This window comes from Panicum hallii, chromosome 8 (genome assembly GCF_002211085.1).
Source record: "Panicum hallii strain FIL2 chromosome 8, PHallii_v3.1, whole genome shotgun sequence".
In the NCBI taxonomy this organism is placed as follows: Eukaryota; Viridiplantae; Streptophyta; class Magnoliopsida; order Poales; family Poaceae; genus Panicum; species Panicum hallii.
The window spans coordinates 2,441,541-2,460,331 of NC_038049.1; the positions used below are offsets into that span (position 1 = coordinate 2,441,541).

At 48.6% G+C, this 18,791-nt stretch overlaps 2 protein-coding genes across 5 annotated transcripts; one reads left to right on the forward strand and one right to left on the reverse strand.

The window, feature by feature from the left end:
- Positions 1 to 311: 311 nt before the first annotated feature.
- Positions 312 to 5,240, forward strand: LOC112902958 (BEL1-like homeodomain protein 1). Of its 4 annotated transcripts, none has more exons than XM_025972156.1 (5): positions 312 to 727; positions 1,170 to 1,989; positions 3,179 to 3,561; positions 3,801 to 3,861; positions 3,985 to 5,240. In XM_025972156.1, the coding sequence occupies exons 2-5, from the start codon at positions 1,270 to 1,272 to the stop codon at positions 4,819 to 4,821; spliced, it is 2,001 nt and encodes a 666-aa protein (XP_025827941.1). In that variant the 5' UTR covers positions 312 to 727; positions 1,170 to 1,269; the 3' UTR covers positions 4,822 to 5,240. The 4 variants fall into 4 exon arrangements, with proteins under 4 accessions (XP_025827941.1, XP_025827943.1, XP_025827944.1 ...); XM_025972158.1 differs by having other exon boundaries at positions 312 to 499; XM_025972159.1 differs by having other exon boundaries at positions 520 to 543.
- Positions 5,241 to 5,449: 209 nt separating this feature from the next.
- Positions 5,450 to 11,118, reverse strand: LOC112902957 (transcription factor LHW-like). The gene is made up of 10 exons (XM_025972155.1): positions 10,472 to 11,118; positions 9,877 to 10,044; positions 9,628 to 9,709; positions 9,140 to 9,181; positions 8,995 to 9,054; positions 6,877 to 8,571; positions 6,641 to 6,742; positions 6,367 to 6,507; positions 6,153 to 6,278; positions 5,450 to 5,975 (listed from the first exon to the last, which is right to left on the reverse strand). The coding sequence occupies exons 1-10, from the start codon at positions 10,561 to 10,563 to the stop codon at positions 5,814 to 5,816; spliced, it is 2,670 nt and encodes an 889-aa protein (XP_025827940.1). The 5' UTR covers positions 10,564 to 11,118; the 3' UTR covers positions 5,450 to 5,813.
- Between the last annotated feature and the right edge of the window lie 7,673 nt (positions 11,119 to 18,791).

Sequence of the window (18,791 nt, forward strand, 5' to 3'; positions counted from 1 at the left end):
AAAAATCCACAATTAATCTTTGAGGGCACAATAACTCCTACTCGTACACATCAGTCCTTTCTCTGATTGTGTTGTGTGCTCAAACTGGCCACCCAAGGCCAAACCTGTACAGATGGGTCTGCACACCTAAAATGCTTGGAGTGGCAGATGAGAGAGAAAGTAAGGGAGAGAAGGAGAAAAATCTTGTAGCTGGCTAGAAATCTAGAGAGAAAAAAAGGGGGAAGTGGGGGAAAAGGTGTGGGGGGCGTTGTGAGAGGATAATATTGGAAGTGGGAGGTGGGTATCCCTCCTCCACTGCCCTTTTTCATCCCTCTTTCTCTCTCTAAAAGACTTTGCAAATTGGCCTGCTAGCTGGTCTCCCTCTCTCTCTCTCTCTATCTCTTCTCTTTCCCTTTCAGCTGGAGGAGATGCGAGAGGAAGCAGGGAGGAGAGATATATAGGCCGTTGTCTTCTGTAGAGAGAGAGAGAGAGCAAAAGGGAAATAAAGGAACTCTTGCAGGTACTCAACACTGACATGAGTGATCTCATGCTCTTGATACCTTGGTACTCTTACATCAACCTCCTCCTCCTTGCTCCTCCTGCTTCCTCTTTCTAGCTAGGATCTTCAACGGCCTCCTCTTTCTATCTCAGAGAGAGGGAGGGAGGGAGAGAGACGCAGCAAGATAATTTTCTTATGTGCAGCAAGGATAGCACGTGCAGGAGCTCATGAGCTGCATCAATTCTTGAGGTAATAGAGAGAAGTAGATAGAGAGATAGAGATGATGATGAGAGAGATGGTGCGCGAGCTGAGTGATGTGTATGTGTGTGTGCTTGTGTTGACATCTGTGCACCGTTTCTTTGTTAAATCACTTGATGAAGATGGATGCCTGCCTTTTCCTTATTAATATATTTTTTTCTGATACTGATGCCTATTCCACATCTCTCTCATCCTCTCTCCTCTTCTAGAGCTCTGCTAGATATAGCTAGCTAGTGTTCTTCCTCTCCCATGCATATATACACATGCTGCACCCTCCATCTCCCTCTCCCTACCTTCTGTCTGTCTTTCATGGATCCAGTTCTTCCAGGAATTCCTCAAATTCTTGCTCTGGTATTTTTTTCTTTTTTTTGTTAATTTTTGTTTGCCTTGCTCTCAATTGTTAACCTCTTCGATTCGTTCTTCCTCTTGACAGGCAAAACCACAAGCTTGTGATATTGCACTGAAGCGAATTGAGGAGAATTTTGGTGCACTGAAGCACAAAGCCAAGATTTTTGGGCGTCGATCTGTCGGCGATGGCGGCGTACTACCACGGCGGCGCCGGAACGGACATCCAGGCCAGCGCCGACGGCCTGCAGACGCTGTACCTCATGAACCCGGGCTACGCCAGCTACGGTGACGCCGGCGCGTCCCCGCCCGGCGCGACCAACATGATGCTGCTCAACTCGGCGGTGAGCACCATGACCCCGGCGTCCTTCGGCCACCACCAGCAGTCGCCGTCGGCGGCGCAGCAGCACTTCGTCGGCATCCCTCTCCAGGCGCCGCCGTCAGGCTACAACCTCTGGACCCCGGCCACGAGCGGCGCCGCGGACATGTCGCCGCCGCAGGCGCAGACTCCCGGCGCCGCCGCCGGGGTCAGCGCCGTGCTCAGCCTGTCGTCCCGCGAGGCGCCGCCGGTCACGGTGGCCGCCGTTGGAGGCGCCGACGAGGGGAAGTACCAGCTGGGCGCCACGGCCACGCCGCAGGGCCAGATGGTGATGAGCTCCAAGTACCTCAAGGCCGCGCAGGAGCTGCTCGACGAGGTGGTGAGCGTCAGCAAGGGCGTGGAGGACGCCAAGGCCGCGACCAAGAGCCTGGCGGCAGTGAAGAAGAAGGAGGACTCGGAGGGCGTCTCCTGTGGCGACACCGATGACGGCGGCGGGGCGAAGAGCGGCGGCGCGGTGCCGGAGTTGTCCACGGCCGAGCGGCAGGAGCTGCAGATGAAGAAGAGCAAGCTCATCAACATGCTTGACGAGGTCAGTAGCATAATTCAGTACAGTAGTACTGCTTCATACCAAGATTAAATTTTTCGTTTTTCCGGTTTGATGTTTTCTCTCCTTTTTTTTATAAGATATTTTTTAAATAAAAATTTGTTTCAGTTTCTGCCGAATCCTTGCAAGTTCGATGATTTTTTTGTTATCATCTGCGAGAATTCAATATTGCCTCTAAATTTGGTTGGGGGAGATATTTGGTGATGTTTTGCTGTTTGGTTGCCTCTACAATTTTAGACAGCGTTATTAAAAGGCTACGAGCCATTTGCTTTTCGGTTATCTTTGTTTTGCTGTTTCTTTTTCTGAAAGATGAGTGACACAAGTTGTTGGAACAGTGTCCAACTTTAAATTCAAGTATGTTATATATATATATATATATTCCAAAGTCTTCCCCAACTTTAATTTAAATCCTTCTCTCAATCAAACATGCATGCAAGTTCGCTAGTGCCAATTATTGGCCTTCTACTAAATTCTTCGGTTTGCACCTCTCAGAAAATAGTTATTTGTGGTTTATCCTCAGTGCCCATAGTTAGATTCTTAAACACCTTGTGACCACTTCTTTTCCTTTTTTTCAAGAAAAAAACGTATAGGGCTACGGGGTTTACACTAAAAAAAACCAGTTCTAATAGTGAGGTGAACAGTATAATTTTGAAGAAGAAACTGAAAACAATATAAACCTAATAAAGTGTAATTGACGTTACATTGAAACTAAAGTGCAATAATGTAAGTTAAGGTATAAATGAATATATGAAACTAACAAGTGGCAACGAAGAAAACCATATTTTTCAGATGAGACGGATGCTAGCTAGTTTCATGCATGCATGATTGTACAGATAAATTAAACTGAAGTAGTGCCATTCTTTTGGCTGTCCTTGGTCCATGCCAGTACAAACAAGCTTCAATTCGTTGCTTGATCAAATGCGTCTCTCTTTTTGTCTGCAATAGCCTGCTTCATGAGTGCCCACTGTACTCTCTCTAGCTACCAGTACAAAAGATGAAAAAAAAATATTTGTTAAAAAAATTCGGAGTTGATGCGGTTGTGATCAGCATTGATAAGAGTTTGTAAGAAAACAGTTCGTTGGATCATCACTAATCAACCACTTAATCAGCTAGCATGCACACCCTGATTAATGGCGACGTGTTTCAGCCCTGATGTTTGTTGCCGTGGTGGCAGGTGGAGCAGCGGTACCGGCAGTACCACGGGCAGATGCAGGCGGTGTCATCGTCGTTCGAGGCGGCGGCGGGGGCCGGGTCGGCCCGGATGTACACGGCGCTGGCGCTGCGCACCATCTCGCGGCAGTTCCGTTGCCTGCGGGACGCGATCGCGGCGCAGGTGCGCGCGGCGAGCCGGGCCCTGGGCGAGGACGCCGACGCCGCCGTCGCCGGCGGCCGCACCGTGGGCTCCCGCCTCCGGTACATCGACCACCAGCTCCGGCAGCAGCGCGCGCTGCAGCAGCTCGGCATGATGCAGGGCGGCGCCTGGCGGCCCCAGCGCGGCCTCCCCGAGCGCTCCGTCTCCATCCTCCGCGCCTGGCTCTTCGAGCACTTCCTGCACCCGTAAGTTACCTCCGTTCAATTCTCTATTGTCAAGAGCTCATCATGAGCCTTGTACTCTCTTGTTGCTCGAGAGCTGGACGCGTGGGGCCCGCCAGCCCTTCGAGTCGAGCTACTCCATTGCTCTTTGGCTCGTTCCTCGCTTGCTTTGGTGTCCATGGCGCCATGCAACGCAGCTGGTCTCACCACCTCATCGTGTCCCCCTCTGATTGGTCCGCATTGATCCCTGTGTTGTCACGCAGATACCCCAAGGATTCGGACAAGATCATGCTCGCCAAGCAAACCGGGCTCACCAGGAGCCAGGTGGGTTGTGGGTAGTAAAACTGTGAATCCTTTTGTTGTTCTTGAATCTTGCTCGATCGATTTTGACTGTTCTTACGATGGCGCGCTGTGTAAAACTGTGAAAAAAAATTTGATCTTTTTTAGGTGTCCAACTGGTTCATCAACGCGAGGGTGCGGCTGTGGAAGCCGATGGTGGAGGAGATGTACCTGGAGGAGACCAGGGACCAAGACGGTGGCGGGGGTGGCAACGACGAGGGGAAGTCCGGCGGCGGGTCCAAGAGCGGGGACACGAACAATGGGGTCGACGGCGTCACGCAGAGGGCGGACGGCGGCGGCAGCGGCGCCATGTCGAAGGCGGCGGCGCGCGTGGCAGGCGGGGCGGCGGAGGGCGCGCCGTCCGCCAAGGGCGTCGGCGGCGTCCACGGCTCCACGCTGCTCGAGCTCGCCAGGGACCAGCAGACGGCGCATGCCGGATTCTATGAGGGGGAAGATGACGACGACGACGATGTCGAGCGCAGGCTGAAGAAAGCGAGGGGAGACGAGCCGGCGCCGGGGCCGTTCCACAGCCACCACGTGCACGACATGGCGGCACTGCACACGCAGGCCGCGGCGGCCGCGAGGCAGCAGCACGAGGAGGTGAGCCACCGGGAGCTGCTCATGAAGTTCATGGAGAGCGGCGGCGCCGGAGCGGGCGCCAGGGACCACCACCACCAGGACGGCGGTGGGTACTCTCTCTTCGCCCCAGGGCCGTACGGGCAGTTCGGCTCGGAGCCGTTCGCGTTCGCGGGGAACAGCGGGGTGTCTCTGACCCTCGGCCTCCCGCATGGCGCCGGCGGCAGCGCCGAGCAGACGGCGTCGTTCCTCATGGGCAGCAGCACCGCCGGCGACAGCGGCAGCCACGGCGGCGCCGGCGGCTACGACATGAACATGCAGAGCACCAAGTCATTCGCGGCGCAGCTCATGAGGGACTTCGTGGCCTAGCTGGTAGCATAGCTGTCGTCCATGCAATTAATCAACTCCATCCATCCATTAATCGGTTTAGGGCTTGTATAGAAATAAAAGGTTCAATCCTGAACTTGCTCTTACATGTACAAGAAGCAGTTAAGCTTGGGCCATAGGTTTTGGGCATGTAAAAGGATGGGATATCATGGGGCGATGTATATAGGTATAGGATGATAGACAACTAGTTGATACCCAAATTAAACATTGTACAAGATTTTATATGTAGACCATAGGGATTGGGGGGGTATACGGTACAATATGTGAAAGGGGTATATTGGGAATTGGAACTTGGAAGTGTATGTGATAGAAGTTGGCCAGTTAGTATGCAGTAATTCAGTATTGGTTTTTGTTACTGTAATCATGTATGTAAACCTAGCACATTGCAAACTCATTGGTAGCACCATGTGCTGGATGACATTGTGGATAATCCTGCTACTGTAGGATATACGCTGGCTTCAGCTACAATCAAGGGATCTACCTCTAAATGTTGGCAGGTAACAATGAGTAACAACACAGTAATATGAAGAGCAATGCCTCAGAGGCTCGGAACCTGCTCAGACAATGGCATGTGTAGTTTGTCATGTTATCTGGTTCTGATGTGAGGAGAGACTTGTAAAGCTGGTATCCCATCTTTTTTTTGTGTGAAATAAATCAACTCAAGAATTTCCATTCTGAATAACAGTACAAAAAAATCCACTATTGTACGACCAAACAGTGCTAACTAACTAATAAACAAGCTAAGATCATACAAACAGAACGCTGCCTATTGGTCACTCTTTCTTCGTCCATGCATCTTGTGTCAAGACTTTTTGCGATCAGGCGCGGAGGATGCCACATTTGCCCAGATTATGAGGTCACAGCGAAGCAGGTGGTGCACTGACATTTTGGTGATGCTAGTCATAGCAGAAGTTCGCTGAACACCTCCTGCTCTTAGCACTTTGGAAGATGCTTGAGAGTTTGCTCCACTTCACTTACTGGATGCCACCTGTTGCGGGGATAACAGGTTGGTGCGCCAAACCAAGAGGTTTGTTCATGTTGTTAGTGTTCTCTGCTGCTCCACTGCCATCACAGTTTGGTTCTAATAGGCGTACAAGCGATAGAAAGATTTCCATTCTGGTTACGTCCCGGTTTGCCTGCATGAGCAGCCTCAATCAGTATCAAGGAGGTTGATAAATCAGCAGCGAAGCAAATCCCACAGGAATTGGAAAATAACAGCACCATTTCTACTCTAATGATGGAGTGAACCTTTTGAATGTTACTTTGGTTTTCAAACTGACAGAATGCCTAACTAATACATTTAGCTATATTACCTCGACAGTAAATCGTGCCCAGATTTTACTTTTGCGCATTTCCATTACACCCCTCAAGATAGTCAATCCAAGTCCTTTAATAAAGTCAGCTATCTCCAAGAAGATTCCTCTATCTTCGCAAAGCATCTGCAGCGACAACCAAGTTATCACAATTACATGTGTTCCTGGTGAAACATCATGCCATCAAGAACAAGTAGTAGAATACCACCATTACCTCCACAAGCATCTGACGAGGCCGGTCAAGATCCTCAACGATGATTGGGCATGTCATTGACTGAGAGCCAACATCAAAAGCCCAGGTTGCCCCACCTTCGAAGTAGTCCTTCCAAAGGGGTCCATTTTCACCACCAAGTATCTGCTTGAAGAAGACTCTTCGTATTACGGACATTCTCCAATTATAGAGGATTAAGTAAAATATTTGCAGGCTCTACCTTGCCAAGTAAGCCATAACATCATTTTCTTTGTCAGATTGTAAAGAACGTGCATACCTTAGATTCAGTAGAATCCTTGAGCTTGTCAGCATTCTTTGTCACGCTTTGTAAGAAAAGCATGTGCTTAACTGTTTTCTCCAACAAACCATCAATGCTACACTATTGACATGAATGGGTTGACAAGTGTTAGCACACTATTGCAGATACTTTATTACTTTTAAGATCAAATATGCAATTCAAGTGTTCAAACTATCATAAAAGAATTCATGATCCGCAAGCCTGCAAGAGGATACCTTTGCTCCATTTGGTACAAGTTCACGAAGCTCCTTTATACGGTCCTGTATCAGCTGTCGGTCCTTTGGTCGCGGCTTAGGACTCTCTCCTGGCCGAGATCTCTTTCGATTTGCCTTGCTTGGCGTATCAACACCCTTGCTGTTAGAAGCTGACGCACTTTCACATTTCATGTTCTGACCACTCTCAATCCAAAGACGTATCTGAGATTTGTGCATTCCATTATTATGGGAAAGACAACCATCCTCAGACTTCTCAAGGAAACATGGTTGTTTAACAGATTGTGCTGACTCGGGCTTGATTAGTATTGAAGGGACGCCGGAGGTCTCACAGCACTTCAAGTCTACTGGACCAAGATGAGATGTGCTAGGAACATCCGTCAATGCAGTCTTGCAAGAAGCACTGTCATCGGGACACTGTTTGCCACTTGGATTGATGTTTGAGATGACAGCATCCAATAGTTGATCAGTTTCAGTTAGTGAAAACATCCCAGAACAGTGCAGATCAGTGTCTAGTGAACTGAAGAGGGGTGAGCTATCTAGATATATCGAAGATTCAGGCACATTTCTATCTGAATTCTGAGACTCTGCACCACTCCAGGTGACCAGATCAGCACCCACACTGTGGGTGAACTGATTAAATTCAGCACCAAACATACCAAACAAGTCATTATCTGCAGCAGGCTCCAGAAGCAATGAGGAAGCTCTCTCACTAGGCATTCCTGGGAGCTCGCATGCATCCAGGTTCTTGACACTAACGCTTGGATCATTAACTCTATTAATCTTTTGGTCAGGTCGTAAATGGTTTGACCTACTTAATTGATTATCTTGGCCCACGTTCAAGCTGTTAGAAACCTGGCCATCAGATTCAGAAGCTGGAGCTGAAGGAACTCGAAATGACCCTCTTTCAGGATTCTCCATTTTCTTAGAGATTCCAGAAGATTGGGGAACCTTGGATGGAACTTGAGATTGTTTCTGCTGTAATGTTCCTGGAGTGTGGTCTAATACTTGACTCGGTACACTAGTACATAAGTTAGCCCTGCTTGATCTGGCACCTACAGGTAGAAAATCAAAATCCCCAGGACCATTTATATCATTGGATACTACATATCTTCCATGATGTATATTGATATCTGTATTTTCACGGACCGAAGGGTCTTGTCGCACAAGGGATCTCAAAATGACATTTCTTGCCAGATCTGCTGATGAATGCGCATTATTACTGAATTCTAACTGCCCACTGCTGTTCATCAAAAGTGACTGCTTTTTCATCGAGGTCAAGCCAGGGGAGATCAAACCAGAGCTCATAGCAACACTCTGTGCATTACTCCGAAGTCGGCTGCCGCAGTAGGATGCTTGTTGTATAAACCTAATATCAGGCTTGGCATAGACAAAGTTCTCTACGACAGGATGACCATTCTGTTGCGCAACCTTAAGCAAAGATGAATTTGGTAGTGTGCTAGTTGACACAGTTGCACTTTCAGGACAGCTGTTTTGGTCAGAAGTCACTGGGAATTTACTGCAGATTCTTGAGCTGCTGTCATCAGAGCGAACATGAAACATACCGTGTACAGGACGTGATTGACCATGCTGACTTGAAGCATTTTTAACCGAAGCAGATGCAGCCATACTTGAACGGTTGTTTAGCTGAGAACACAACTTCTTTGCAAACATAACAAAATTTGTGTTCTCCATAACCTGCCATTTTTTCCACTTTCAGATATATAGATCAAATGTTGCCATGGATTTACAATCAACATTCTCAATTTTGCAATAGGATAGGTTTTCAGATTTACAGTGGCATGGTTCAAATACCAAGTTTAGCAATTCGCATATTTCAAAAATCAAAATTTTGAATGGAATGTACTCATTTGGGAACGCACTATTGTTCTTTTCAACTTTCCACTAGCATCCACAACTTAAAAATTGCTTTTATGGAGCCTAGTGTGCTAGTTATATTTTATATACAGGGATCTCGACCAATACTGGATCACAATCAATAACATTTATGGATTAGTGGTGCCTCACGACCTAGTAGTAAAAGATACTGAATTTCAAAGCGTGCAAAGTTCAAAGATTTCTCTACTTTTTTAACATGTATCTAGAGCCTTGAAGCCTTACCAAACCAGTAGAGCCCAACTGCAGTACACCCCGTGGTAGTACGGGAATAATCGCAATAGTCTGCACAAGGAGTATTTTGAATGAGTTCCAGAAGCACACAGGCGGATATATAATTTACTATTCAACATCCTCAAGTTCTGCTCACCTGAATGCCAACTCTGAACTGATTGTTCATCTCAGCAGCGACCTATGAAGTCAGAAACATGGTGTAAGATCTCCAGAACAATGTAACAAAACACCAAACCCAATTGAGAAAAGGACAGTTATAAGATCTTCACACAAGTGAGTTGGTGATCTACTCAAAGACTACATATTATTTTTCTTTTGCCCATGAAAGGCGACCTATATTACATATTCCTCAACACCCTTCTCTTATCCTTTCCCCCTCTATAATTTACAACAGGCCCATGGGTCATTTAAAACTATCACGACTGACCATTTATTTTTGCAGAATGACCAGTCCAAAATCAAAGCAGCTTACAAAATGACAGAAAGTTCAAGAACTGAGGGAAGCTACACTCCACAGTGCTTTAAATGAGGTGGCAGCAAAATGGAACCAGACAAAACTGAAATTGGGTTCGCATTTATTTCACTCCAGAATTCAGAAGGGAAGCACTCCAGTACTGTCCGTACCTCGGAGGAGAGCCCGTGACCATTGGCAGTACCATGGACGATCCATTGATGATTGCCACTGAACGCAGCACGGCCTACGGTCCTGCCAGAAATGAAACAAAAGCACACCCGCCATGAGTCCAAGAAGCAATAGAGAGCATTGCATTCTAACAAAGAAATGATGAGGTAACCAACCAAAGATGGTGAAGATTTCATCTAACCAAATGGGGGAAAGTGAAGAAAAGAAAGAAATAGGCTGCGGTTGCTTACCCTTGTCCAACGACATGAACCTCCGACGCCATAACTTTGTTAACAAGCGAGCAGATGGTGTCAGCAGCAAAAACAGAGCACCCGGTGTCACTGGGCAGAGCTTCAGAAGGCTCAGATCCGACAGGGCATGACGTGTGGCCACAGTAGCCGTCCTCCCACACCAAATGCCTGCACATTTCCAAGGAAAATAAAATGAGAGAGAGGAACACTATAATAAAAAAAAACAAAAATTCAAGCAACGTTAGGAAATAGGAGGAGGAAGCAAGTTCAGAGCATAGACATCCAAAGATTATTAAATGAAGAATTCCAGTCTCCAAGCATTCAACTTTAGGAATCTGAAATTTGCAGGAAATGTTTGCCAAAAAGGACAACGGATTCTTTGGTTTTGAGCACTAATATTCCCTTATAGTTTCCAAAACAGTGTAGCAACGAAAAATGGGCACTTTCGAAGAGACAGAACCAAAAATCGAACATTTCGAAGAAGAATGAGCACAAAGGCCAAAAAGTTCAGATTTTTACGAGATTCAGCAGGAGGACGAGCTTCTAAACACCGAAGAAGGAAGAATCTGAAGAAACAGTGCAGGCGGCGGCTTACACGGGGTCGGCGGCGCCGATGGCCTTCCAGAAGACGGCGTAGGACCACCCAATCTCCTCGCACAGCCGCCGCAGCGCGTCCCCGACCGCCATCTCCCTTCCCCCTTCTCCTCCCGTCGCTCAGCTAGAACCCCAGCACACTCCGCGCCAAAACCCTAGCTCCGGCTCAGACCGCGAGGGAGACCGCCGCTCGCTCTAGGCGCCGCGGCAGCTGGCGCGCCCGGCCTGCTTCGCGCGGAGACCGCCGCCCCTCCTCGCCGCCGCCTCCGGAGTACCCACGCCTCCCCTCGCCGCCGGCGCGCGGGCAGCAGCCATCACAGGGCGGGACCAGCTGTCAGCTCCTTCGCCGCGCGGGGGTCCCCCTTGTCGCAAATATAAGGCGAGCGCCTCTCACAGGCGGCGGCGGCGGCAGCGCCGGCTGCAGCGCCGGCGACGGCAGCCACGGTTGCGGCGAGCCTTCCCCTCGGATTCAGCCTTGTTGCTAGCTGCTTCTGCTGCTGCTGCTGGCAGATGCTCTAGCTCAGCTGCCGCCGGCTCAGCAGCCTTGCTGCTGGCTGCTCTCCACTCTATTTGGTCTGCTGCCTCTCCTCGCCTGTGGTGGTGTCACTGTTGTGTGTGTGTCTCGCTCGCTTTCGTCCTCCTTCCGCTTTGTTTACTCCTCGCTTTTCTTTTCTTCCTTTTTTTCGCCTTCGCGGCTCCCGAGACAGCCATCATTCCCTCCACAAAGGGCAAAATGGGGAATTACTTTAGCTGCTATTTTTTTAATTCAATAGCGAATCCATGTTTTGATTGCCAAAGCCTGTTTGTTTTGGGAGATTCGTCATATACATTGAGCTGTCTCTTACTTTAAATTTTTTTAGTTCATTTGACCTAAAAAATTTTAGTTCCAAGTGTTTTCACAAATCAATGTGATATCTCTCAAATTTGATGCAATATCTTTTTTATAATATCCTTGGTTGCAAAACAAGGTAATATAATTTTCCAACCTCCATGTAAGTCTATGATGTCTACAAAGGTTCAAGTATATTTCAACTAATTTAGTTACGGCCGATAGAAATATAGACAGTTCTAACAAAATCAATATAATGCTAATCAAGAATTTGTACTCCCATGAACTGTTGAAATCGCCCCAATTACCCCTAATCTGTTTTGTCTTTTCTAGTACAATTATGTGTGAGTTGGTGTGAATGACATGATCAACTATGTTTGGAAAATACTTTAAGTTTTCCATGGTTATTTCTCATGCATTTTCGGTAAATATATGATGCTCTTAGCTATTAAAAATAATCGTGAAAAATATGACATATTTATTGCAAGACATGATGTGATGCCAGTTGTCATCCTGCAAAACTTGAACTTATTTAAACTTAGGTTGTATGAGGAGAAACAAAGAAGATAAATTTCATTTGTGGGTAGATTGAACCAATATACATAGTTTAGGAAGAAATGGACCAAAAGACAATTGTGTCGAGGGTCAAGCCAATAAAATTATTGAGAGAATTAAATTACCTTTTGCCTTTTTTTTTTCCTCAACAGGAGAGTTTTCATTTTCTGCAACGTATTTGGGTTCTCTTTCTTCCTTTGGAACATGTGGAAAGATTCATGTGTCATTTGTGTATACCTTTATACGTAACATACGAAACACCAAACATTTATGGCCATATTCTTTGCAGTAGCCACATGTTGGTTACACATTAGTTACTCTTAGCTTTTGCCATCTTTTTGTCTTACGTTAACCCAAAGCATCCGCATTACGCCAGTTGCTCTTATCGTGCAGTAAACAACAATATCTCCTGAAAAAATTTCAAGCTCCCTGAAAATGCCTTGTTTTCTAGGGAAAAAAATCCCTTCTTTAATTCATCACATTTCTCTGTGCCATGCTATTCTCATTTTAGTTTCCACCTGCCACAACTTTTTGCAAAGCTTTTACACCAGTACAACTGCTGCTAAAAGTTGTTCCAAACAAGACAACCCGGATAGCATAAACAAAACATGCTGCAATTGGAGTATGTCATGTGGCGGAGACACAAAAACTAGAGTGTTTTCCTATCTAGTTGCTTTGTGAATATACTCGATCATACATATGGTACACACGTACTGACATACACCCCCCTCATCACCATGTGAAGCATTTGCAATGATGACGATATGGACCTTCAAAAAGGTGTTCTTGGGGTGCAAATTATGCGGTCGTGTATGCTTTTGAGGGGGTGGTGGGGTAGTTTAAATTTAACAAATACTACTATATAGTAGAGTAGTATTTCTTTTTCTTGCATAAAGATGAGGGAAAGCAAAGGGTAGATAAGCCATTCAGATTGGCAGAGGCTGCCCCTTGCTGGACTGGAACCTTTTCCAGTAAAGGTGTATCAACTGAATAATTGAGGTTTTGCTTGTTAATCATTTGATTAAATTCTGAATAAGGCCCAGGGTTACAAGGATAATTTTCTTTCATTTCTATGGGAATTTAGTCATCATTTCCTGTGGAATTCATATATTCCGGTATCCGACGAGCCCTAATCATGATTAAGTCATCTATATCTCTATCTATTCTTTATCTCGAGTACTTAATATTGGATTGCTTGTCGTGGTTAGATACGTCTGACTAGCAATCAAACGGGTGACACCTACGTCTGCTTACTAAAATTCTACTTTTTTTTTTGCTAGACGAGACCTTTGCTGTTTGATCTTGTTCTCCTTCTGGGAGAGGGTTAATTTTGTCTCATCAGTTGTTGAAAAGACGCTTCTCTCCTTGTACCACGCACTGAGATATTGGACACGGTGTTTTCATACTTCACATTTTGCAAAAAGCAGTGTGTAAATGCGTGAGAACATTAGTTTTGTTCAAGATCTATCCGTGAACAAAAGGAAGCATACATATCCCTTTCAAGCATGATGTTCAGATAACAAGTGCTTGGTTCTTGACCAGACCAACAAGTCTGAAAGGGAGATGCTATCATAGCTTTATCTGGATTCATTTCTGTTTAATTTGCTTCGCTGTTCAGTCACAAACCTAAAAAGCTTTGTGGACACACACAAAAAAAATGCTCCACTTTCCCGAGCTGTGGAAAACAGTTGATACAAGAATGCCCACTATATGTTAGTTTGGAATTAAGTCGCCATTCCAGAACGTGTGTCATTTCATTGTCTAATAGTACCAGGCGATGATATAATCCAATCCAAAAAGATTACGATGACTTGATAGCTGATGCTTGCACTTGTTTAATTTGTTTTGTGCGGAAACAGATGCTGCTTCTAGAAGCTCGAAATCACAGTTCCCCTAGACCATTTCTTGTCATAAAGATACCAAACATATGTGCATTATTACCGAAGAATGATCCGACTGATGTTGTCTTATATTCAAATTTTCCGATATCTTAGCTCTATGCTTTCCGACCTAGTTTACCATGTCGATCGTATACACGCATCTTTCAACACACGACGACACACACGAACCTTCTTTGACAGGAACCGCCGTCCTTCTCGAGACCGACCTCGTAGACAACCATCTGCTACCTATTTTAGACAACTAGACGTAGCGTGGTACCAATAAAATAGCAAGTTGCATATAATAAAAACGCACACATATGAGGCATACGAAGAAGGAAGAACGAGCGGTATTGTTGGGTGCCCTGGGCAAGAGGGGATCTGCTCGGGAAAGTGCCAAGCAAACATGGGTGCCGAATTGGCAGTGCACCAACCGGACCAAACCAACCCACTCGTAGGCTACCAGACACGATCCGTATGAGAATCTTGACCTTGGCCGCTTGCAAATAATGCGAGCCACTCCCCGGCCCTCCTCGCTGTGCGTCCGTTCCCTAGGCGCAGGGGCACGGCAACCGCCCGTGTTTTTTTCGATTGGTTCGAGGGCCGCGCTGTGCCCCCACCCAAATCTGATGGCGATCCTGGCATCGGCAACGGGGCACACAGCCCCGGACGCGTTAGCTGTGAGCCTGTGAATGGGTGAGTGACACCAGCGAGTGAGGCTGGGACCCTTTTATCCTTTCTGTTTTGTTTAACATTGATCTTGGCCAGTAGGAGCGAGAGCTAATGACGTGCGCTGCTTCCTGTCATGTATAAATACTTTTTAAATATAATTGACACAGCTTTTCGCTACTTTTTATTGTGATATTTATGTTTATATGGAGCAGCAGAAAGACAGTGTTTGGAGACAAATCTACTTGATCATACTGTAATTTTATTTCTTACTGTAATTTTATTTCTTCCTCCCCGCGTCGCTCCTCCTAGGGGTGGCTCGGGCGGACCCCGCTCCCTGGAGTGCTGCTGCTCCCTAGCCGTCTCGCCACCCGAGCGGCCGCCGGAAGCCCAGGCTGCCACAAGGAAGGCGGTAGCGGGGCTCCACCTTCCCTCTTTCTCTCCTTTCCTCCCCTCGCCTTCTCTTTGGTGGTTGTGGCCTGTCCATGGTGGCGGCGGCGATCCTGGCTGCCCGCGGCCGGATCCGCCTTGCGTACGGCGGGATCTGCACCCTTGGCCGTCAGATCTGCCCTCCCTGGGGCTTGGCGCGGCGATAGCTTGGCCGCGGCGGGATGTAGCGGCATCTCCGGCTGCCGGAGCACCACGGCGGCAGCTTCCGGGGCTACGCGTGGCTGGGGTGTGGAGACGGTGGCATCCGTGGCCTGGGGGCCGAGGGGGCGCGGCTGTGGCGGCTCCCACCACATGGCCCGGCGGCACCCGGACCGGCGCGGTCCGGCGGTGGTGCCTGTCTGCGACGAGCTTGGCGTCATTTCCTTTCTGAAGATGATGTCGGGCATCTCTAGCACGGACCTGGTCCTGTCTGAGGCGATTGACATGGGCATCGGTCTTTCCTATCGGATGTGGCGGGTGAAAACTCAACCCTTTTTGGGCTGGCATCGACGACGTCTTCGGCGTCTTAGACCTTCTTGAAGGCGATGTCAATTCCAGCATGGAGGCTTCCTTCGGCGTTGGCCGCTTCCGAAAGGATGTTTTTCTCTCTTTTCTTCTCTCTCTCTCTCTCTCTCTCTCTCTCTCTCTCTTGTTTTCTAGTCCGTGACGTGGGTTATGGTGGCTCGTGTCGATGTCCCAGTCCGACCGGGCGGAGTTCGCGGAGGCTCGGGTCGATGTTCCAATCCTGTCGGCCGGAGTTTTTCGTTGAGGCTTGTATCGTTGTCCTAATCCGACCGACCAAAGTCGAGTGAGGTTGATATCCCAATCCAACAAGTCGGTATTGCTAGTTGTAGGTATTGTAGTGGTATGTGTTGTAGTTATAGTTGTACAGTTTTCGAGCCCGGTTTACCTATAAACAGGATCAATTCTCTTCTTCTTATTAATATATGCCGAACTGTAAGGTTTAGGATCTTTCAAAGAAAAATATTCAAGCTCAACATATATAGAGCAATTTGTAATCAGAAATTGAAACAGTGGTTGGCTTGCATATGCGACCCCTCGACACTTCATTCATTTTGGGGGAGTGGAGACTTCAATCCAGCGTGACCGGAGGAAAAGGGCCGGAGACTTCAATCCGTTCCCATGATTTGAATTGATAGGGCACTCTAGAATCATGTGTTTCTCCCGTGTTGAGAATTCAATCTTCCGAAGAGGCCACTAATGAATTGTTAAGGCGTGTTTAGTTGGCGTGCACACGTTGGCACACTTATTTTCTAATCGTGCCAAATGTATGTGATAACGATCCCTTTGCCACAGATTCGGCGAAGGTTTTGCAAGGCCGTGAGCCAATCTAATACGTGGAGCATGCATCGGTTGATGAGTTAAAAAAGTGCGATGGCAAATGATTGTGGCGGATTAACAAGCACACGCGTAGGAGACCGTGGAATGCTAACAACCCTTGTGACGCGATAAAGTCGCAAACACGAACGTTGTGTTGCGTTTTGAATTGCTTTTTTTCCCCGAGGAAATGCGTTTTGAATTATAGTAGGTGTAGTAGGATTTTGCTATCTACGATGCTATAAACAATGCTTCAACTGATTACTAGTATATATGTTAGTCTGATGATGAAGAGAGGCTCAAGCTTTCTCGAGAATCCGCATCTCGTCTACGCTTCTCATTAGCGCGTATCCAAATCCAAGTTTAGAGACTTGTTCTCAAGGCGCTCTTTTCGGTTATTAGAGGCTCACGACACACTTCATGTTGGCTCTATTTTTGGAGAGTCTAAAAAAGAACTTGAGACTGTCCCCACAGCATTGTAAGCAGAATACTTTTTTACGGCAGGTCAAGAAAATCTCTAAACTTCTGACCCACTCTTATATAGTGACCCGTCATCTGCGAGAAATTAATTAAAACCGGACCCCAACTATGCTTTGGATGTTTTTGGAGAGTCTCAACTCACAACTCGAACGAAAGCCTCGAAGCTTGGATCTTGTTTGAGCTGCAAGCAGACTCGGAGCACGCATGTACTAGGCTACTAGAGTCCCCATCGGATTCTCCCTGGATACCGGCCGGCCTTCTTTTCGAGACGGCGCCACGGAGGAGGATCGGAGGAGGAGCCATGTGGGCTGGAGATTCGGTGCGGTAGCTCGGATGGCGACCGCGATACGCGTCTCTGCTGGCTTCGTTTTGGCAAGCGGCTCGCCTCGGTTAAAGCCCTAATCATGGGCGACAGGGAAAGGGCCGTGACGCGACGCAAAAGGCAGCAGCGGCAGCAGGGCATGGACAGACACGGATGAGAGAGAGGGCCATGGGCATCTAGCCATCTAGCCATCTAGTGGTACACTACCAGCTACTACGGCCTCCATGGCTCCATCACAGGGAGGGAGACCATTGCTGCGTCTAGGACAGAGAGAGACGACAGAGACGCAACAGGGGAGGGGGATCACAGCAGCCTCACAGGGACAGCATGAATCTCCAAACAGTGAGACACTCGCGAGGAGCTAGGCCGGACCGGAGGCGTCAAGGCGAAGCAACGGGGTCGTCGTCGTTCTCGTCCGCCTTCCCCCCGGTCGCGGTAAAAAGGAGCCATCTCTATCTATATATCCTGCTCCCTTGGGGTACGGTGGTAAAAAAGGCCAGCAAGCTGCACGCAACGAGGCATCTGCATCTGCTCCGATCCATCTCCATGTTGGAGAAGAGAAGATAACTGTAACCCAACCCTCGGCTAAGCCACGGCGTGCCGTCCCGTCCAGCAGGCACCGGATGCTTGGCCCGGCGGAGCCACTCATTGGGGCTAGCTACTCGTAGTCCTAGGTAGCTACGACCGCCGCCGTAGGCGCGGCGACCCTATCATGGGCCGGATCATGAATCCGCCGCCGCGCCGGCCGTCACGTCACCCCGGCCGACCACGGCGCGTGTAGTACCATCAACGCCTCTAGCTACTATGCTTGTTGCATCGCCGCTAGCCTCCTACTGCGTGAACCACAGGATCGAACTAGCAAACATGCGGTTGTTTGTTCGGAGACCAGCCAGGATGGATCCCTGCAGATCCGGCCGGCGCTGTAACCGCAACCGGACAATGGGAAGGAGATGACGAGGTAACACCAAGGGCAGCAGGTGCTGAAGTGGCAGCTAGTAGTAGCCATCTTCATTCTCACTCCATCAGTCCATCCAGCAGCAGCAGCAACAGAGAACTTCCGGTGAGCTTAGCGCTACGACATTAGCGTTGTTGAATGGTTGTTAGCGTGCGCGCGTGATCTTTTGGTGGGGTGCGACGGACAGCAAGATCCTCGCGGCCCATCTCCGGGCCCGCTGGCCCTGCCACCCAGATCAGCGAACGACCGGATGGACGGGCTCCAATCCAATCCAGACCAACCCGTCGCATCACCTCTCTCTCTCTCTCTCTCTCTCTCTCTCTCTCTCTCTCTCTCTCTGCACTAGTGCACTGCACTGCACAAGTTGCTCTCACTTGCACATGGTCCTCTCCTCTCCTCTGCTCACGGGGGCAACTGGGCCAGCCCGGCAGGCGTTGCATTGCATCATCACCGCCGTGAAACATGCAGCGCCACCCTTTTACCCGCGCCACTGGGCCCCCGTCCGGCGGCAGGGACGGGGCGAGATGGAGGCCCACTCGGCGACACGGGCGAAGCGCAGGCTGCCGCCCTGACCCTGCTGCTGCCGCCCCCGGTACGGACGTGTGTGAGATAGAGAGAGAACGAGATACCCACAGCGGCAGGGCACGGCAGACGCCGCCAGGCCCACCCACCAACGCATGCCCAGAACAAAAAAGGTGACGTGGCCAACACTAGTGTAGGACCAGCCCTACAGGCTACGCCCCCACCCTCTCTCTCTACCCCACTGCACGTCTGCACTGAACCCCACCGGTGACGCTGCATTGTACCGGGCACATTCGCGCAGACATTCGTTTCCCAAGCTCCATCTCTCAACCCCATGGGCCA